The 22,541-nt window shown below is 40.6% G+C and overlaps 1 protein-coding gene across 1 annotated transcript; it reads left to right on the top strand.

Moving 5' to 3' along the window:
- The first annotated feature begins 1,246 nt into the window (after positions 1-1,246).
- On the top strand, positions 1,247-20,631 carry ZC3H15 (zinc finger CCCH-type containing 15). Its single transcript, XM_072752124.1, has 10 exons — positions 1,247-1,522; positions 7,508-7,609; positions 12,052-12,163; positions 13,205-13,357; positions 13,639-13,730; positions 15,013-15,195; positions 16,759-16,905; positions 17,070-17,171; positions 18,110-18,233; positions 19,816-20,631. Exons 1-10 carry the CDS (start codon positions 1,448-1,450, stop codon positions 20,004-20,006), a joined length of 1,281 nt encoding a protein of 426 aa, XP_072608225.1. The 5' UTR covers positions 1,247-1,447; the 3' UTR covers positions 20,007-20,631.
- Positions 20,632-22,541: the final 1,910 nt, after the last annotated feature.

Genomic DNA, 22,541 nt, shown 5'->3' on the forward strand with positions numbered 1-22,541 from the left:
TGCATCCGGTAGAAACCACACTTCAGATCTTGAATTCTGACCTCTTCCCAGGATGCTGATCTATGATAAGATACGCTCTCCTGATGCTGGGCAGAAGCAGCAACCACAGCTCCTGGGCAGCCCCGTGATCTGGAGGGTAAACAACCAGCACACCCATGACCCTTCTCTATCTACTGCTCTGCTTTTCAGCATAACGTTCAAAAAACTGCAAGAGCTATTCGATACTTCACTATAAAATAGGCTTTGCATTAGATTATCTTACCCAACTGTAAGCTAATGTGAGCGATCTGAGCATGTTTAAGGTAAGCTAGGCTAAGCTGTGATGCTCGGCAGAGTAAATACATTAATTGCCGCTGGGGCTGCCGGTGATCCTTCGGGATGGGGATGGGGATGGGGATGGGGATGGGGATGATGATGGCTGGGATGGGGATGATGGGGATGATGATGGGGACGGGGATGGGGATGATGATGGGGATGGGGATGATGATGGGGATGATGATGATGGGTGGGGATGGGGATGATGGGGATGCGGATGATGGGGATGATGATGATGGATGGGGATGATGATGGGGATGATGATGATGGATGGGGATGATGGGGATGATGATGGGGATGATGATGATGGATGGGGATGATGGGGATGGGGATGATGGGGATGATGATGATGGGTAGGGATGGGGATGATGGGGATAGGGATGATGATGATGATGGATGGGGATGAGGGATGGGGATGAGGATGATGGGTGGGGATGGGGATGGGGATGATGATGATGGGTGGGGATGGGTATGATGGGGATGGGGGTGATGATGGGGATAGGGATGATGATGATGGGTAGGGATGGGGATGATGGGGATAGGGATGATGATGATGGGTAGGGATGGGGATGATGGGGATAGGGATGATGATGATGATGGATGGGGATGAGGGATGGGGATGAGGATGGGGATGAGGATGGGGATGGGGGCAGGACAGAAGCATTGCCCGTCCTCGGCGAGGAAGACGGTGCAGGGAAGACCGCAGCGCCCCAGACGCCAGGCAGCTCGATGCCCTCCCCCCCCCCCCCCCGCCCGCAGCACAGGGGCCCGCCCCCCGCCGCCTCCCGGGGCCCCGCCGCCGCACAGGACCGGCCGAGGACCCGCGACCTCTCGCGCGGCGCCAAGCCCCTTTCCCACGCCCCTCCCCGCCCCTCCGGGCGGCCGCGCAGAAGCGCATGCGCAGCCCGGCTTCCGGCCGTCGCTCCCCGCCGCCCACAATGCCCTGCGCGGCCGACCTGTCGCAAAGGCCGCGATTGGGCGGCGAGCGAGCGCCTCGCTTTCCGTGCGGTGCGGCGGCGGCGGCGGCGGCGGCGAAGGAGGAGGAGGAGGCCCGCGTCGTGTCCCTCCTGCCGCGGGGCCGCATCCCCTGCGGAGTCCAGCCGCGCGGGGTCCGGTGCCACCTGCCTCCGCGATGCCCCCCAAGAAGCAGGCGCAGGCCGGGGGCAGCAAGAAGGCGGAGCAGAAGAAGAAGGAGAAGATCATCGAGGTGAGCGCGCCCCTCCCCCACCCGCGCCGCGGCCTCGGGGCCGCCCCCGCCCCCCGCCCGCCCCGAGCTCGGCCTCCGCTGCCCCCGGGCCCACGGCCCTGCGCTGCGGGGCGTCCTGCGTTTCTCCATGCAGGACGCGGCGGGGGCCGGGCCGCCCGGGGGCCTCGCGACCAGCCCTCGAGCCCCCCCCGGGCGGCGGCGGCCCCCGGCGACCTCCTGCGCCCTCGGGAGCCCGGCCCGGCCCCGCCGCCCCCGCCCCCGCCCCTCGGGGCTCCGCGCCTGGGAGCGCTCGCGGGTCGGGCCCTGCCGCCGCGCCCCGGGGAGCCCGTGCGGGACGCCCCGGAGGTCGGGGAGCGAGTCCGCGAACCCCGCGGGGGGGCGCCCGCTTCTATCCGCAGCCGCGCGCCGACGAGCGCCCCTGCAGCGCAGCCTCGGTGCTTTCCTACCCCACCTCCCTCCCCAGCCCAACTGGGGGCGTGAACTCCTGACCCCGAGGTCAAGGCCTGAGCTGCGGTCCGCAGCCCGACGCTGCACCGACCGCCCAGGTGCCCTGCGCCCAGCGCCGGAGTGTGCCGCGCAGAGCCCCCCAGGCACACGGGCTGCATCCACACGCTGTGCACCGCCCGCCCTGAGCAGTCCGACCCCGCACTCAGGTACATCTCAGGAGGCTGCATCCACACGCTGTGCACCGCCCGCCCTGAGCAGTCCGACCCCGCACTCAGGTACATCTCAGGAGGCTGCATCCACACGCTGTGCACCGCCCCGCCCTGAGCAGTCCGACCCCCGCACTCAGGTACATCTCGGGAGGCTGCATCCACACGCTGTGCACCGCCCGCCCTGAGCAGTCCGACCCCCGCACTCAGGTACATCTCGGGAGGCTGCATCCACACGCTGTGCACCGCCCGCCCTGAGCAGTCCGACCCCCGCACTCAGGTACATCTCGGGAGGCTGCATCCACACGCTGTGCACCGCCCGCCCTGAGCAGTCCGACCCCCGCACTCAGGTACATCTCGGGAGGCTGCATCCACACGCTGTACACCGCCCCGCCCTGAGCAGTCCGACCCCGCACTCAGGTACATCTCGGGAGGCTGCATCCACACGCTGTGCACCGCCCGCCCTGAGCAGCCCTGACCCCCGGCACTCAGGTAGATCCCGGGAGGCTGCATTCACACGCGTGTGCACCGCCCCCATCCTGAGCAGTCCGACCCCCGCACTCAAGTACATCCCTGGAGGCTCCATCCACACGCGTGTACACCACCCCCATCCTGAGCAGTCTGACCCCGGGAGGCTGCATCCACACGCGTGTGCACCGCCCCCATCCTGAGCAGCCGGAGCCCGACACTCAGGTAGATCCCCAGGAACAGTGCCCTCAGCATCTAGTGCTGTGTGAGCCAGGAGCCTTCTAGGGATCACGTTCTACTGCTCAGTCTCCTTTAACTAAGATTGAACTGACATGATAAAGAGAAACTCCCTGTAGTCCTGAAACTAAGTGTCCCCTGACAAGGTATGCTTCGTGCATTATTGAGGTTTTAATTCCATGTAGTTTTTTTGTTTGTTTTGTCTTTTAATTGGTAGATTTTTGTTTTGTTTTAAGGAACCATATAGGAAAGTTGTTGATAGTGTTTATCAATTTAAAATGTAGGTCTATAAGGTCCTCATTGATGTCGTGCGTGGACACTCTGAAGGTAAAGAGAGCAGCCTTAGTTTCCATTAATGAAGGTTTAGCCAGAGGAAAATGCAAAATAAGACAGTTGCATTCTTTGACAAAAAAAAATACTCTAACAGGTGAAATTAGCCTGCTTCTCCCCTCCCCCCACTTACCATATATGATGAGCTTTTTTTTTTTTTTTTTTTTTTTAAGATTTTATTTATTCATGAGAGACAGAGAGGCAGAGACACAGGCCGAGGAAGAAGCAGGCTCCATGCAGGGAGGCCGAAGCAGGACTCCATCCCGGGACCTGGGGATCACGCCCTGGGCTGAAGGCGGTGCTAAACTGCTGAGCCACCGGGGGCTGCCCTTTTTTTTTTTTTTTAATGGCAGTAAGGTTTTGTAGACTCAAGTGTGCTGGATGCATATTTGCTACCAGTGGAGAGGTACAGCAATACTGCGAATTTAGTGCTAACTTTTATTATTTATTGTGAAACAGGGATCCCTGGGTGGCGCAGCGGTTTGGTGCCTGCCTTTGCCCCAGGGCACGATCCTGGAGACCTGGGATCGAATCCCATGTCGGGTTCCTGGTGCATGGAGCCTGCTTCTCCCTCTGCTTATGTCTTTGCCTCTCTCTCTCTCTCTCTCTCTCTCTCTCTCTGTGACTATCATAAATAAATAAAAATATTAAAAAAAAATATTTATTGTGAAACAGGATTTATAGAGAAAATTCTATTACCCAGCCTGGTTAGGAAACGATATATTCCTCTTCGTTAAATATTATAGGTGATTTTTTTTCTTCTTCCCTAAAACCCTGGCATGTCTTGATGGCTAGTGCATGGGGTTAGGGATGAAAATTGAGGAGCTGGGAGCAAAGACTGACAGAGGCAGAGACACAGGCAGAGGGAGAAGCAGGCTCCCCATGGGGACCCTGATGTGGGACTGGATCCTAGGACCCCGGGGTCACGCCCTGAGCCAAAGGCAGACACTCAACCACCAGCCACCCAGGCGTCCCCCAGTGGCTTATACCTGACATTTAATAAGTTGGAGTCAGCTCTGAGAAATAGGTGTAATTATGGAAAGAGAAATAATCTTTGGATGTAAGGCATGGAAATAAAGGGTGTCTAGCTAAGGACTTGTAGCAGCAAGGAAGTAGTAATGAGAGACCAATGGAGATGGGATCCAGATGTGTGAAGGATGGAGAAAGAGAAATAATTGGTTGCCAATGAAAAACTTCCGTCAAGGTTAACTGTTGATTACTGAAGCTAGATTAACCAGCTGCAGAATATCCGTTGGATGATGAGACAACAGAAGTATACCAGACAGTTCATGTCGCAGGCGGGAGAGACCGGCACAACTAAGGAAATAAGACCGTGCTAGCGAGCTTCTGCTTCCTTCAGTGTCCCAAAGCATAGACTCTAGTTGTCTTGGAGCACTACTTAGTATTGACCTGCTCTCCCAACCCCTTCTTTTTTTCAGACATCTTATTTAAGGAGTGGAGGCTGGCTGTAGAAGAAGCATGATTATTTAATGGGTTGAGAAGGGGAAGAAAGGATCAGTTCTAAGTGATGTCTGGAGGTCACTGAATGTGAAGGCTCTTGGAGCTTTGGGGAGCCATCCTTAAAAAAAAAAAATACTCCGTGACTTTTCTGAACTCCTTTGTATTCAGTTTCCCAAATCTGAAACATCCACACACACACTGTCCTTTCCTTATTACCTAACCTTTGGGATCTTACTGATCCAATGAGGACTACCATTTCCCAGTTGTATTTTAACCATTATTTGGGTTTGATTGTAACCTCCAGTCTTCCTGTCTCATATCTCCCCAGCCCCAAATCCATGTTAATCTTGGGTACCTGTTGGTCCTAAATTCAAAAAAAAAAAAAGGAGAAAGCCGTTATGAAGTATTCCAAATTATAAACCTTGGTATTTTCAATAGATGTTTTTGGTATCCCAGATCAACAGTCTGGTATTCAGAAGGCTTTCTCTGTACCAACCTACACATTAAACTAGATTACTCTGGGAAATATTTTTTCATGGTGGAAAGAACAAAGACTTTGCTTGGAGTCAAATATACTTTGGTTCAAATGTCATCTGTGTCACTTTTCTTTAGCCAGACGCAATTATTAGTGTGTTGGAGAAAGGAGAGAAGACAAGCCATCTGCAAGTGATAAGTTTTTGCAGCTTCTTTAGTTCTCTCAGTGAGATAAGTATTTTCACCATTTTTATAATTGAGGAAACAGGCACAGAGGTTTAGTAATAACTTGCCCAAGGTTACCCTGGCCATTAGCAGAATCACAGTTCAAACCCAGGAAGTGTGGCTGCAGACTCAATACTGTTAGCCAGTATACTCTCTACTCTTTTGTAGCAAATCTTTTAACCTTCACAACAATCCTAAGAGGTAAAAGTGAGGACCCACTTTACTAATAAGGAAACTATGGCAAAGAAGGTAATTTGCTCAGTTTTGTTTGAGCTTAGAACTTTGGCGGTCCCCCTCCAGAGCTTATACTCTTAAAGCATTGCACTATACCGTCTGATGTCAGATGAATTGTTGAACACTTCTGAGCTTTAATGTCACATTTACAGAGTGAGATAATAATACATCATAGGGTTGTTAAGAGGATTCAATAAAATATACGCTGAGGAGTTTAGGTTTCATAAATGCTGAATAGATGCGTCCCCTGTCTCTGTGGAAGAAAAAATAATTTCTGAGCTCTAACCTAATTAGAGACTTTAAAAACACAACTCATTCATTATCTCTTTTAGGCTGGTTAATTATGTGCTAAAGCAGTGTAATTAAACCTGAAAAACTGTTTTTCTTCTGGGATCTGGAGCTTATATACCTCTACCAGAAGCTATTGTCATGAGTACTTGTTTCTAGCTGGCCAAGTCCCCATAGCGCACTTCCTTTCTTTCCTAAATCGTCATATGTCACTATCTACCTTGCTGTTTGGCCTTGTTTATTCAGTTTGCTTAATTTCTGTGGTTAACGTATGGGGCATAGTTTGAACCCTAGTTACACTCTTCTCTGGAAAGGTTTATGTCGATGCTGTTGCACTTTGATCTTGATATTTTTATCTAGGATTTTCCAATCCCCCTCCCCCCCCATGAGAATTCACTTTTTGTAAAAGGAAAGTATGCATTTCACACCTGATTGCTGCATGTGCTCATTTCTCTTCATATATCACGTTATATTTGATCATCTTTTCTTCTTACTGAATTGAATGTTAAACTCTTACCTATAAAAACAAAGGAAACCAACCATAAAAAAACCCTCAATTTCGGCATATACATATCCTACTATCTTTTTTTTTTTTTACATGCGTAGATTCTAGAAAATTCACAGCGAATTTTAAAATACGATGGGATATTAAAACATGAGAATAGGAATTTAAGTAGGAGAAACAAATTTTGACATATGGATAGATACAGATGTGGTGAATGAACAAAAAGATATTTCCCAATGAAAACCTCCTTGAGCTAAAATTGTCTTCAACTTCGCAATGTTAACAAAAATGAAAGATCCAGTTTATTGATTTTGAGATTCTATAGAGTTATGTTGGGTTGGATGTTTTCTTTCTTTTTTTTTTTTTTTTAAGATTTCATTTATTTGAGGGAGTGAAAGAGAGAATGAGCAGAGAGAGGGTCAGAAGGAGAGGGAGAAGCAGACTCCCCACAGAGCAGGGACCTCAGTGAGTGGCTTGATCTGAGGACCCCGGAATCATGACCTGAGCCGAAATCAAGAGTCCGCTGTCCAACCGATTGAGACACCCAGCCGCCCTTCAATAAATCTTTTGAAAAAATTTTTGTCATTGTTTTGAGAAGATAATTCTCATACAAAAACACAGTGCAGTACTTTATCTTCTGCAGGATTCCCCAAAATGTGTTCAGTAGTACATAATCCCTTAGGGTACTCTGAGAAAATGCGTTGTGAAGTAAAAGATTTAGAATTGCTACATACTGCGTCTCTTCTGGTACAGGCTCTAAGATACCAGATGCTTAAGGATTAAAAACACTGTTAGCCAAACCTTGTAGGTCATCTCGTCCTGTATTACAACTCTGCACATCCTGTACAATTTATCCTCCTAAACATACTTTGGAAAAAGCACCTTAAAATAACATGGTTAATAATGTTAGTTGTAAGTATGTATTGAATTGTAAAGAATCCTGGTCATATGTTGCCTCCACTTGATGTTTCTATCTTTTGGGTGTCTCTAAAGCATGAGAAAATAGTTTTCCTACCAGTATGTAAATGAAAGAACGACTTTTAGATATGACTGAAAAATATATATAAATTAGTATAAATTGCTAAGATATTTTATATTGTTTTCATTTAGGACAAAACTTTTGGCCTAAAGAATAAGAAAGGAGCAAAGCAACAGAAATTTATCAAGGCTGTCACTCATCAGGTTAAGTTTGGTCAACAAAATCCACGTCAGGTAAACAACTTAAAATTCTTGTTTTCTTCATGTGGATATGGACGTAACGGGGCATCTGTTACAGATAGAAGTATTTGATATGGTAATCAGAATATTTCAAAATGGAATCCTCCTCTAAAACTTTGCTGCATCTTGCCTTTGTTACTCAGCAGTGTGTCTTAGATTCTCTCCTGGGCTATTTTGATACAGCTCTGTTTTATTCTAATGGCCGTATTCTGTTCTATTCTATCCTTTTCTCTCTCTCTCTCTCTCTCTCTCTCTCTCTCCTTTTCTATTCTACGATATTGGTGTGCTCTATCTATCCATTTCACTATAAGTGATTACTTTGTTTCTAGCTTCTGGACACTAAGAACAATTACACAAGAACCGTCCTTGTAAATGTGTTCTTACAGGCATTTTTGCTTTTATTTCTGTGGCATAAATTGTCTGTGACACATTTCTAGATCAGGGGAAATGGATTTCTTTTTTATTCATGTATTTGTTTTTTAAAAAGAGAAAGTGCATGAGTCAGCAGGCGAGGAGAGGGAGAGAGAATCCCAATTAGCTCAGAGCCCACGCAGGGCTCAGTTTCAGGACCCTTAGATCAATACCTGAAAGGAAATCGGGAGTCCCAACATTTAACCCATTAAGCCACCCAGGTGCCCCCGGGTTTCTAATTTTAATAAATTAGATTACTTTCTGCACAGATTGTAATCCTTCACATTTTCATTTGCAGTGCATGAGTTATAGGTACTAAATAAAGTTCTTTTGTAATGTTTTCTAATCTGGTAAGTATACATCTAGACCTCACTTTTTAGTTTCCCTCACTGCCAGTAAGTTTGAGTATCTTTTGTTTGTTTTGTTTTGTTTTGTGTACAGTATCTTTTCATAGGGCTGTTGGCTGTCTGGGTTTATACTTCTCTGACGTGGCTATTCATAGCCTTTGCTTTTCTGGTTGTCTTTTGTCAGCTTATGAGAGACACCTTTTGTTTGCATTACAGGTAATTTGTAATGTTTCTGTTTTATATGCTGTACGACAATTTTTACTTTTTGTATTGTCAGATATGTCTAGCTCTTTAAAAATATAGTTAAAAAGTCTCCTGTACCAGTAAACTACATGTGTTTTTCCTAGATTTCTGTTTTATTTTTACAGTCTATAACTTGTCAGAAATTTATTTTATATGTCACTAAGTTAATTTTCTTTCAAATGTATAGCCACTTATACCAGCATCATTTATCCCACTGAATTGAAATACCACTGTTGACGTATAGCAAAGTCTCAGATATGTTAAGATCTATTTCTGGATTCTCTTTTCTGTTCTATTAATTGTCTGTTCCTAAACTAGTATCACATTGACTTTGATTATGGTGGCCTAGTAAAACATGTTCTGTTCGCTATTAAAGGAAGTCTTTTTCCCCAAACATTACTTCTTTTATATTTTTCTTAGCTATTCTTAGGCATTTATCCTTCCGTATGAATTTTGAAATTACTTTGTCCATTGGCAGTGCATTCAAAAAAGCCCCTTCCCTTCAAGTTCTTCAGGTCTTTCACTTTCTTGAGTTTAAGTTTCCACAGACATGCATTTTTATTTTTAAAAAGTATTCTTTTTGCCACTTTATCCCTTTCCTTAACTTTTGGAAATACTTTTTTTCATCTGAGAATATCAAAATATACATTTGTGACCCCAATCTGAAACAAATTTCTCTCACACATACTGTCTCCAGATTAGTACCTCTTATGTTTTTCATTTCTTAATACCCAGCTTGATTCCAGAACCAAAAACTATTGATCTTCCATACTTCTAATTTAGTAGCCTGGTTTAATAAAAAGGTATGCTCAGACCTTGAGGTCAGATCAACTTAGGTATAAATCCTCCTATCTTATTTGTTCCATGAACTTAAATTATTTAGGGATACTAGTCCTTGTCTATACAGTGGAAGGGCAATTTCCCTTTTAAGATACCTGTGGTGGTTAAATGAGAAGATAATGTGAATCTTCCGGTCAATATAGATGTGTGAAAATTCTCTTTTCTTCCTTCATTCCTTTTTTCAGTCCTGTTCTCTTTTCCTTATTTTTTCTTCTAATGGGAAGTATATTGACTGGTAATTTTATATTTCAGAGATCTGAGAAAGCCATAACATTTGTGGTGGTGGTAGTTAGGATTGATAGTAGTTCAGTATTATGATTTTTGGTAATTTTTGAGTACTTGGGCTTTTATCTGCAAAGTGAGCAGCAGTCCTCCTGCTAGAGCCAGGCTCTCGCACAGGGAAGGAGTCAGTGGGGTCAGTACTCCAGGGCCTACAAAGGTCAAGTTACCCATATTTGTCTTAGGGTATACTGTACTGCCAGTATGCCTGAAGTCGTCAAAGGAAGGGTGTGTGCTAGGAGTGTGGACAGAGCCTGAATCCGTACCATGTCCTCCCCCACACCTTCCACCTCCATGCACACATGGTGGGATGAAACTCCGTGGGAAGAGGAGGAGCCAGGAGTTGACTCTTGCTTTACTGCCATGCTCCAGTGTGGACCTCCATGGAACCTGAGCATTTTAAATTTGAACTCATCGTTCTAGGTTGTAAGGTATATCTATCCAATAGGGGTACAAACCATTTATAACTATTTATAAAAATAGTTTATGGACTTCCCTATATCCTTGTTCTGGGCCCCATAAATGTTTGAGATGTGCCTAATGAGCAAAGAATATTTTTATCAAAGATAAAATGACTTAAATTTTTCTTTTTTAAAAAATGTTTCCTGTGTTTCCATTTAAACACATCTACTGTATGATCAAAGTCAGGATTTGGGTTGTTCTTTAACCTTATAGTATTAGGCCATTCCCTTCTAAAATTTTCCCTTCCTTGAGTACTTTTTTGTGCTGGATTTCTTTCTCCCTGTGTCTTTGACATTTCTTGGACCCTTTTATGGGCTTTTTAAGGTTGTATTGGCTCATATAATACTGGTATTCTTCAAGGAACTGTCCTCTGCTTTTGTTACTTTTTTTTTTCTTATCACTTCTTTATGCTGTTCTTGAGTAATCTCATGCACAAAGTTTTAATCAGTCATTATCTGTAAGCTGTTTCTAAAATCTTTATGTTAAAATAGGTCCTCCCTCCAGGTATCAAGATCCCTGTCCACTTGCCTTCTAAGAAGCTCTATTCAGGTGCTCTGTAAGCATCTTGTACTCAGTATGTCTAAAACTGAGCTCATCTCCCCCTTCTGCCCTGAAACCTGTTACTCCTGTATACCATGTCTTGTTTAACAGCACTAACCATACATGCGATCATCCTAGACTACACCCTCTCTCTTACACGTTGTCTAGTCAGTCACTTAGTACTTTCAGTTCTACCTCCTTAAGAGCTCTTTCTCCTCTTTTCTCCATCCTTACTATTAATGCCTATTTTAAGTCTTGTGTTTTCTTGCCTACAGCAATTGCATTACCCTCCTAATTTTCCTTGCTGTTCTTGTGCTCCTTCTAGTCCACTTTTCACACAGTTGCCATCGTGATTGTTATAAAATACTATCTGATGTGTCATTGACTCACCTTAAGCCCTTGAGTTTTACCTGTCACCTAATGATACAGTCCAAACTTTTCATTGATGTTTCTTATACCTTGTTCCTTCTGGTCCCTGTATCTTTGCACTGGCTGACTCTCTGCATTCCTCTTCTTACATCAGAAGAATTCATCCATGAAGTATTAGCTCAGCCTAATTTTCATAAACATATAGGCATTCCTTGTTCCCAGAGAACCATGTATTATATTATGGTTGTTGACATGTCTGTCTTCCCACTAGATTCTGAGCTTCTTTAAATAAGCATCTTTATCTTTTCATCTTTGTATTCCCTGTCATCTAACATAGGACCTGACATATAAATGTTTGGATGAATCCTCTAATCATATTAGGTATGTAAATCGTGTGCCTGGAACTATGTCTTATGTCATACTTGTTTTGTTTAATCTCCCACATTGACCTAGCTCAGTGTTTTTCCACAAGGGTAATAGGTATTTTGGGTGGTACAGTTCTTTATTGTGTGGGACTGCGCATTTCCAGATGTTTGCATTTCTGATCTTCAAAACACACCTACATGTTTCTGGGGAGTGGGTGGTTGTCATGAGAAGAAAACCCCAGGTGAGAACCATTTACTAAAAATGCTGGGCATGTAGCAATGCTTAATAAATGCTTATTGCTATAAGCTTTTGAATATGCTTTTTACTTGGCATGATACCATTTATAAATTTTTTTAAGTCAACTGATAAAAGATTTCGCAGTTTCATTTAATAGTTTAACCCACCATTTAATATATACTGAAAGGCCATTGTAACACTGATACTAAGAGGTAAGGACTACATACAGGTAAATGTGCAAATGTTTTTGTTCTGTTAGTGATGCTATATGTACTGTTGTATACTGAGAACAATTTTATTACATGAAATCAAATTTACATATTATACCTGGAAATATTATAGGTAGCACAAAGTGAGGCTGAAAAGAAATTGAAGAAAGATGACAAGAAGAAAGAATTGCAAGAACTGAATGAGCTGTTCAAACCTGTAGTTGCTGCTCAAAAAATAAGTAAAGGTAAACGTTAAATGTCAGAAGTACTATTTTTATTAAATGTAATTCATGTTTAAGAAACCCACAAACAGACCCATAAGTACAGAGAATAAACTGATGTTTGCCAGAGGGGAGGGGGCTGGGGGCTGGGATGGGCAAAAGGGTGAAGGAGTGTGGGAGGTACAGGCTTCTGGTTACGGAATGAATAAGTCATGAGGATAAAAGGTACAGCAGAAGGAGTACCGTCGGTGGTATTGGAAGAGCATTGCATGGTGACAGGTGGCAGCTGCAGCCTTACTCCTGGTGAGGGTAGCAAATAGACTTGTCAAGTTGCTGTTTTCTACTCCTGAAACTAATGTAACATTGTGTATCAACTACACTTCAGTTAAAAAAATTCCTCAATTTGTTTTGATGAACATATTTTTTTCAGATTATAAACCTGTTAAGCCTGTGTGTCTGCTATGGAATGATATTCCCTCTGTCAGAATTAAACTGTATCAATGACTTTCTTACTGTTTCTCCATATATGTGCTGAGCTGTGTGATTTTACAACTATAACTCCAGCTACTTGCGGGCCTGCGCCTCCCCCCCCCCCCCCCCCCCCGTTTAAGGCAAAATTAGGGATTTAGACACTCTACTATTTGATTTATATTATCCATTCTTTGGTGATAGTCTAGACAGACCTATGGTTCTGTAAATTGTCAGTTCCAAACTCTTGGCAGTATAATACTCCATGTCTATTTATATTTCTCTTTTGCCTCCATCTCATTGACTCAAACTAGACAAGTGACTCTGGGACATCCTACGAGTTTGTTTGGTTTCTCGCCCTGTAAGTAAGAGTAAGAATGGAAGGAAAAATGATAAGAATAAAAGAAATAAAACTAGATATAAAATGCTGTAGAAGGATCTTTAAAGCAATGTCTTAACAATCACCTGTAAGTGGTATTTTCCTCTCACATCGGTGAATGGAAAATAACAAGTTCATAAGTAGTTATATCTCACATAGAAGCTGTACTGTGTGATCTGGCAGGTTGTAATACAAATACCATGTGCCGTTTGACATAGGTGCAGATCCCAAGTCCGTGGTGTGTGCATTCTTTAAGCAAGGACAGTGCACTAAAGGAGATAAGTGTAAGTTCTCTCATGACTTGACTCTGGAAAGAAAGTGTGAAAAGCGGAGTGTTTACATTGATGCAAGAGATGAAGAACTTGAAAAAGGTATTTTTTTTTTTTTAAGACATTTTCCTAAAAATATCTTTTGGTTGTCACTGGTACATGAAGAATATTTTGGTCTTAGAAAGGCTGTGTATGTAAAAAAAATAATTGTTTTCCACAAAATCTGAATTGACAACATTATGTCCTTTGATTAAATGAAGATGTCTAAAAACCACTTACTTATTTTGGATTTGTCTCACCCTTTTTTCCAGTACTACCTGTTTTTTCATTTGCCTAAACTACTTAGGATACATCATTTAATTTTCATATTTCTTTTTATTTAGATACTATGGATAATTGGGATGAGAAAAAACTGGAAGAAGTAGTGAACAAGAAGCACGGTGAGGCGGAAAAGAAAAAACCAAAAACTCAAATAGTATGTCCTTTTCTTGAATTGAGTTGCTGTGATATTTATCATTAGGGAGAATTATGTGGCAAGGTATTTGCTGCTATTTTTTACTGGATTATTTTTTAAATTATTGGATCTTTTCATAAAGATAAGGTGCATGGAATTTACAAGTGTAAGTTAAACAAAATCAGATTCTTACTTAAAAGTAGCCTTTGAAAAACATGTGACAGGAGTCCTCAAGTGACATCTGAGGTGATTTTACTTTCTCACGTATGTATAAATACAATCACATAATCAGCCAAGAATTCTTTATTTTTTGTACAGAATGAAAGGAGGGAGAATTGATAAATACCTACTCTTTAACGGCTCAGTGGTTGAGCTTCTGCCTTTGGCTCAGGGTGTGATCCTGGAGACCCGGGATCGAGGCCCACGTTGGGCCCCCTGCATGGAGCCTGCTTCTCCCTCTGCCTGTGTCTCTGCCTCTCTCTCTCTCTCTCTCTCTCTCTCTGTGTGTGTGTGTGTGTGTGTGTGTGTGTGTGTGTCTCATGAATAAATAAGTAAAATCTTTAAAAAGAAAATAAAAATAAAAAATGGTACCTTGTTTCTCAGACCCTGCATTCATGTCTATGTATTTATCTGTAGTGTAGTTAGAGTGAATAACCTTGATGTGCTAGAAAATTTCTAAACACTAGTTTTACTTATATCTGTTGTATTTTTTCAGGAAATGAATGTTGTTTATTAATTAATTTTTACTTATTTACAAAGTTTATTGTTTATTAGTTAATTTTTACTTATTTACGAAGTTTATTACCTGAGGTTTCAATACAGTTGTATTTTACACTAAAAGCCACAATCCTTTGTGTTCCTTCTGTACCTTTCTTTCTGTCTTCTTAAATGTGAGAAATTGCTTATAATTTTAGGTAATTCAAATAGTATTTGTATCATTATTATATGTGATTAGTTTTTAGGAAAGATCAAAATAAAATCATTGGTTTTAGTTTTACGACCATTTATATTTTTTCACTTCTTTAAATGTCAGGCTTGGATTACATTTATAAAGGCTAAACAGAGGCATGTCCTTTTGTGTAATTTAGAATTTGGAACAATTTTATTTACATCTCTCTAAAGGGAATTTATCATCATATTAATTATTATAAGATCAATTTATATACATTTTTGCACAAAGGTGCTCTGAAAAATGAATAGCCTAAGGATGTGAATAGGAATGCACTTGTTCCATATCCTTAAGGATTTACCTTGGAAATGAACTACACTGAGCCACTACTTGTGAATAATACTGTCTCTCCAGGTGTGTAAGCATTTCCTTGAAGCTATTGAAAACAACAAATATGGCTGGTTTTGGGTATGCCCTGGAGGTGGTGATATTTGCATGTATCGTCATGCCCTTCCTCCTGGATTTGTGTTGAAAAAGGATAAAAAAAAGGAAGAGAAAGAAGATGAAATTTCATTAGAAGATCTAATCGAAAGAGAGGTAAGTAAAATTTGTTACTACTATAAAACTAAAGCAGTGTTTATTGTGAAATTACAACATTTACCACTTGGGGGCAATAGCATGTTATTACGAAAGAGGGGGAAAAAAATAGGACCTTTTCCCCAAAGTTGGCTTACTTTTTCTTTATTTATTCTTGTACTTCTAAGATGTAAACCTGACTATAATCATTAGCCAGTCATGACATTAATTTCAGGATTATGAAATGATTTTTTATGTCACTGGTTTATCAAATAAATTCTTTCCATAAGATCAATATATTACTGTATTTAATTAAAGTACTTAACATTCAGATTGAACTTGAAGTTTTAGATGTTTTCCCTGAGGTCCCATTTTTTAGCTATTTTACTAATCAGTAACATGTATTGAAGGAGACAGCTCCTACAGTTTTTCAGTTGTGTGTTTCATCATCATCCCTAGACTCAAAACTTAGACTCTGTTGATAGAGAGGAGTGTGTCTCATGGAAGAGAATCCTTTGCTCCTCATTTCTGGTTCAGCAGAAAAGAGATGAACTCTATGAGATAGTAGGTGGGGCTACTGAGTTCATAGCTGTGGCTCCTGGGAGTGACAAGAAAAGATTGAGATTATTCGAAATACTAGATTTAGTGATGTATATTTCAAATTATATCCATTTTGCCTTTGGATTATCTGAATGTATAAATGTCTATGGTTGGGATTATATATTTATTAAATGTATTTTTAAATGGCTGTGTTGTGTAGTGTCTCATAAGAGGCACTTTGCTATAATAGAGGGTGTAGACTTTGGAGTCTGGTATATTGGAGATTGTCCTGTTTCTACCGCATATTAGCTATTAACCTTTGGTAAATTTCCCATCTTTTTCTTTTTGCTTGCTTGTGGAGATCAGTGTGTTAGCATATGTGTAAAAAGCATCTAATACTGAATACCTGGCAGTTGTTCATCAAGTACTATTTTTCTACACATCTGTTACTTGATTATTGGCACTGAGCAGCAGGTGGTGTTTTTGCCTAGTTTTTTCCTCATTTCCTGAGGAACACAAATGAAACTTGGATATTGTCGTGATACTTTTTATTTTTTGTTTTCAGCAATTATGTTAAAACAGTTTTTCCTCTTTTTTTTTTTCTTGTTTTTTTAAGATTTTATTTATTTATTCCTGAGAGACACAGAGAGGCAGAGACACAGGCAGAGGGAGAAGCAGGCTCCACGCAGGGAGCCCAGTGCAGGACTCGATTCTGGGTCTCCAGGATCACGCCCTGGGCTGAAGGCAGACGCTCAACTGCTGAGCCCCCCAGGCGTCCCATAAACAGTTTTTCCTGACAGGTTTTACTCACCTTCAGTTTTGAAGAAAAATCCAGCTCAGAATAATATATTTTACTGTGTTTAAAAGTCTGTGTATCTCTGGACATTCATTTTGCTCATTGCTATATAAAATGAAAATAAATCTGTTTATTCTGAATTTGATGTCTTAATAGTCACAGGGAAGAACCTAATTGCATTAAGAGAAAACTACTAAATATTGTTATAGGTGATTTGGGGAGAAAAATGAACTCTTTTGTCTTTGCAGCGTTCTGCCCTAGGTCCAAATGTTACCAAAATCACTCTAGAATCTTTTCTTGCATGGAAGAAAAGAAAAAGACAAGAGAAGATTGATAAACTTGAGCAAGATATGGAAAGAAGGAAAGCAGATTTCAAAGCAGGGAAAGCATTAGTGGTATGTCCCAAACTCACCTAAATAGATTCTTTATTCTTTGTTTCATTTTATAATTTTTGTCATGCAGGAATTTATTATCTTTTAATCAATGTTTATGTCTGAAATCGGTGATCAAAAGATGTTTGCATTTTGCCCTGAGTTGATATATTTGTGTATCTGAATAGATTAGCGGTCGCGAGGTATTTGAATTTCGTCCTGAACTGGTTGATGATGATGATGAGGAAGCAGATGATACCCGTTACACCCAGGGAACAGGTGGTGATGAGGTAAGAAGCAGCTTTGGCGTCTAATCTCATGTTGGAGAGAAACAATAGGATAGCATGGTTAAGAGTACAACTCCAGGGCCTTGGTTCAAATCCTGGCTCTAACTTGAGAAATCACCTACACTGTAGGTCTCTACCCTCACCTGTAATAAAGACTTAAGAATAATCCCGACAAGGATAATATACTTGTGAGAACTAAAGAAATCCATAAAATGATATTATAGTTCTTTATAAAGAAAGTAGAACAGGGGCACATGGGTGGCTCAGTCGGTTAAGCATCTGCCTTTGGCCCAGGTCGTGATCCCAGGGTCCTGGGATCGAGCCCCATATCAGGCTCCTTGGTTAGTGGGAAGCCTGCTTCTCCCTCTCCCCCATGCTTGGCTCTCTCTTGTGTGTGCACTCGTGCACTCTTTCTCTCAAATAAATAAATAAATAATATAAGAGAAGAAGAACAGTGACTGGAGTATGTTTAAGGTACTTATTTATGTGTGTTAGCTAAAATGTATGTTTTATTTTCCCTCTGGAAGAAAATTGATTTTTTTGTTGTTGTTGTTTAATATTTTATACTAGGATAGAAAGGATAGAAACTAAGAAAGTACAGTAGGGGGAAAAATACAGGGTAGGGAGCAGGAGAGGGCGGAATCACTTAGTTATAGGCAAACAGCGGACTGTTCATTTTTTGTATGGTATAAAATTCTAACATGTCTTTGAATTGAAAATAAAAACATATTCTATGAGTCAGAAGAATTTTGAAATATGGCGCTGCTATTCTTTTTCTCAGGTTTAGAGAAAGTGAGTTTTGGCAGTTGTCGGTTATTTGTTTTCACTGGGCATTAGTAATAATTTTGTTTCACTAAGATAAATATGTGTCAGAGTTAAAAGGTAAGTAATTTATGAAAACTGTTCTCATAAGTAACAGTTTTTCTTTTCTGTTTTTAAAGGTTGATGATTCAGTGAGTGTAAATGACATAGATTTAAGCCTGTATATCCCAAGAGATGTAGATGAGACAGGTATTACTGTAGCCAGTCTCGAAAGATTCAGCACCTATACTTCAGAAAAGGACGGTAAGTATGCTAACTTTGGTGTGATTCTAAAAGGACTAAGAAGCTGTCTAAAGAGGGAGGGGGACAGTTAGACCAGACTGGCAAACTTTGATGCTGCAGGTACCAGACCGGAAACATAAATATGTGTGGTCTGGCTGCATATAAAAGTGAGTAGTTGAAAAAAAATAAAAAATAAAAAAAAATAAAAGTAGTTGGAAGCTGCAGAATGGGTGGCTAGGTGGGTATTGAAGCCATTAACTAAAAGTAGGGGACAAAAATGAATGTGGAGATGTAGCTACTAAGTCCGGAATCTCATGATTTTGAGATATTTTAATTATCAAAAGCGCCATGGTCTAGGAGGAAAACTTGTGAAAGTCATTTTCATTGGTAGCTCAGAGTGAATGAACTCAGCCAGGCACCATACTTACCATGAGAACGTTGTAGAACACACTGCAAACATCAGTTGTAGTCAAAAGAGGGAAAGCTTGGGAAAGACCCTGAGAAGGACAGAGGAAAATTAAGAATGAAGAGTTCCAGAAAAATCAAGTAGGATGAGACCTGGAAATAATTCTTCGGTTGCAGTAAGAAAGGAGTTACAGGAATTAGGGTACCAGTCTTCAGGACTACGGGGATAAGAGGAATGAGAAAAACAAGGGTGGACCACTCGGATAAACTTTGTTTGAGGGGAGACGTGGTCGTGGGAAGGGCTTGTGTGTCAGGGAAAAAAGACCGGAGAGCAGGAAAATGGAAGATGACAGGATATTAGTTATAGGAACAAGATCCCGAAGTACAAACGATGAGTTAAAAGTGAGAATGAAGGAAAGGCTGGGTGTTAAGGTTTGTTGATGAAATTTACGTCTAATGGTTCCTTGACTGAAGAGTTTAAAGAGAAGTGAAAGTTTGGCATGATTGATATGGGGGGGGGAAAGGAAGAATACTAATCAGGCCAAAGATTGAGAGAGGAAAAACTAAACTTATTTTTACAATAAAGGAATACAAGTTGTAACTTGAAAGACTGGCTTGCGCTCCTGAGATCTGAGTGCTGTCAGACTATTGTCTTAATGTCAAACTGAAGACTGGATTTGCTCCTTTTAGAAGCAGGACGTTGGTGACAGTAGGCATAACTGCAAGTATTTCAGAGGCTGTAATCCTCAAGAGTTTTGTCGTCAGAGATGTTTGAAGTAGCTAAAATCCAAATTAGGTTATTAAAAACTAGTGTGATTTACCTACTGTTCCCCAAACCAAAAGCTGATTAGCTGCTAATAAATGTTCTTTGATTCCATTATTTATTCAAACACAATACTATGTAGAAGTTGACTGTTGAAAAACCCAATTGCTAGGTCACGTAGGAAACACAAAAGCATGTAAGATGAATCTTGCTTTCAAATGTATAAACCATTAAGCAGTCCCATGTCTATAGTGCAAGATGTACGTATGCGAGGTGTAGGTAATTGGCACAAATAAGCTTAGAAACATCAATTCTTGATGGGTAATGTTAGGGAAGGCTTTCACGGAAAAAGGAAAAGGAATGTAGTATTAGTCTGTGACTGTCAGACTCGTGTTTTCTGTTCTTGGCCTTACTGATTTCAGTGTTTATTTTTAGAAAACAAATTAAGTGAAGCTTCTGGAGGTAGGGCTGAAAATGGTGAAAGAAGTGATTTGGAAGAGGACAACGAAGGGGAGGGACAGGAAAATGGAGCCATCGATGCTGTTCCTGTTGATGAAAATCTTTTTACTGGGGAAGATTTGGATGAACTAGAAGAAGAATTAAACACACTTGATTTAGAAGAATGACAACAAACAAGTCTGAGAAAATTAAGCCAGCTCAGCATGAGTTGAAATTGACTACAGTAATTTTTTTCCACCTAGAATTCTTCAACAGGATGTTTATTTCCCATGCTGATTCTGGAGGGCTTACTCTCCTCCAAAAAAGGAATATTCTCCCTACGTCTTGTCTTCTGACTTTGGCTACATCTCATAGTAAGTTCAGAGTAGTTGATGATAAATTGAAAATATAATGGTCATTGCAGAAAATGATTGTTGTAACTGTCCATTCAAGTAGGAAGTGTAACTGCTTTTCCAGCTTTTGATTTTCATTGGGCATGTATTATAAGAACAACGTAAATTTAAATTGAAAATATCCTTCATTTAATGCAGTTTTTAATGAGTGGTTTCATTTCCTTTGTATTTATATGTTTAAAAGACTGCCTAAAATATGAACACTGTATTTCATAAAGGAAACTGCATACGCAGATTCAGTATTGTAAATCTTCAGACAATTAGATGGACATATAACGGGAAACTTCTTTACCCTCACAGAATCAGCTGCAATGCCCTGTGTTAAACTGTTTTAAATGTTTCCCTCTTCTTTTTTGCCAATAAAGTTGTAAATAAAGACCATCATACATTAAAATCCAAATATGGTCCCCCCTTTTTTTTAAGTCTTTATATGAATATCTTCTTAGAATTTATAGCTTGAGAATTTTAACTCCAGTATTACCTCTTAAAGTCACCACAGAAGGCACAGACGTTTAAAGGATTCTCTTGACTGGTTGCAGAACTATGTAAATACTAACAGCACTGCTATGAATTGAGCAAACTACTCTGAGTTTGGCTTTTAAATAAAAGACTACAGGTAATGCTGTAGGAAAGAGTATTTCCTGCATTGACAGATAACCAGCTAACTAAATGCCACCTCCAGTTGAACTAAATACCACTTAAGCATCGTCGTGGAGATGGTGGTGTTACAGTGGTGGTACCTGCTAAAGTTCGATTACTCTGAAAGAGTGTAAAATCCACCAGAAAACAGCTGAACGTCTTTGTCATGGAGTTCCCCTGAAAAATTAGGGTGATACGTCTTAAATGGGCATAATTTACAAATGACAGATTTTGCTAGCACCTTTTTGTCATTTTACTTTCAAATATTAGTACAGCGCTGCTTTTGTTCTCTGCGAGTATAAATGGATTTAAAGCATCAGACTAAGATAATAGTATGAACATGTCAGGTGACCTGGGCCCTAATTTCATTTCTGCCTCAGATAAATTGTATGATCTTTAAATCTAACTCTTAGTTTCTTCATGTGTGTATAGCACTTCAAGTGCTTCTGAATTGTAGAACCTATTGTGAAGTAATACTATCAAAGTTGATAATGGTCTGTTCAGTATTTGTACTGTAATTTTCAAATGCAGAACATGAGGCAAGTGCCCTTCCCGTATGCAGTGAAATATACTTAAACACTTTGTATACAGAAAGACTGCTTGAGTCTTAAATTTTTTATGTATGAAAGATTTCAGTCTTTATAAAAAGTTTTAAATGTTAACTACTTATATTATTTAATAATGAAACATTTTCAAAATAATCCAAAGAGCTTAAATCTTTCTAAAGCAATAACCAATCTTTTTTTTTTTACTTTTGAAACTAAGATTTTTCCAAATAATTGGATTTAGTTTAGAACCTACCTTTAGTCTATTTACTTTAGACCCTAAGTTGTGTGTGTTTTTAATGTATATGGAAGGCCTATTTAAACAAAAGTATACTGACAGCTTTAGTTTTTCAATTTTAAAGTATTAATATCTTACAGCAAATCTGTGATTTTGAAAACCCACATTTTCTTTAATAAGTAAGTCGAAGGGAAAATGCTACAATGGAGATAATTTTTGATACCTACAATTCTTTAAGATTATCTTCACTTATCTTCCCCTTAAGTTACTTCCATTATAAATAGAATCAACATATGCTCAGAGAATTCAAAAATATTTTAATATGAGAAAATCAAAATGCAAAATTAAGTCTTCTAAAATAACAGAATATTTCAGAGGCCATTAGAGTTTTGTATTGTTGGCAGTACAGTTATAATAGTACAGTCAGTCTGAAATGGGATCCTTTTCAAACCCATTTACATATAACTAGTTTTTTCTTACAAATTGTTCTTTTATAGAATTCCCATTATTAACATAGTGTAGCTCTGTAATTTGATTTCAGTTATGTGACTTAGCTTCATTTAAAAGGTTTATGGTTTAGACATGCAGAAACTTGCAGTGTAAGCTTTCCACAGAACCGTGGCTTTGCACTTTCTTGTCTGTAAAATGAGATTATTTTCCCAAATGTAAGAACTTTTCTTTTTCTCCTTAATATCCAGGATATTCATCAGCCTATGCTCTTTTATCTTATTTGCCACTTTTTTGGTGGTTATCCTCTAGGCTGTCATACCAGTGTATGTCCAGTAGTGTCATGTATAGCTGTTTCCTACCTGTGAATCTTTGAAACTATTTTTCATCTAGTCTTCAGGTTCTGTGTATTTCAGTGGCAAAGAACATCAGTACCACTTT

This window comes from Vulpes vulpes, chromosome 3 (genome assembly GCF_048418805.1).
Source record: "Vulpes vulpes isolate BD-2025 chromosome 3, VulVul3, whole genome shotgun sequence".
NCBI classification, from domain to species: domain Eukaryota; kingdom Metazoa; phylum Chordata; class Mammalia; order Carnivora; family Canidae; genus Vulpes; species Vulpes vulpes.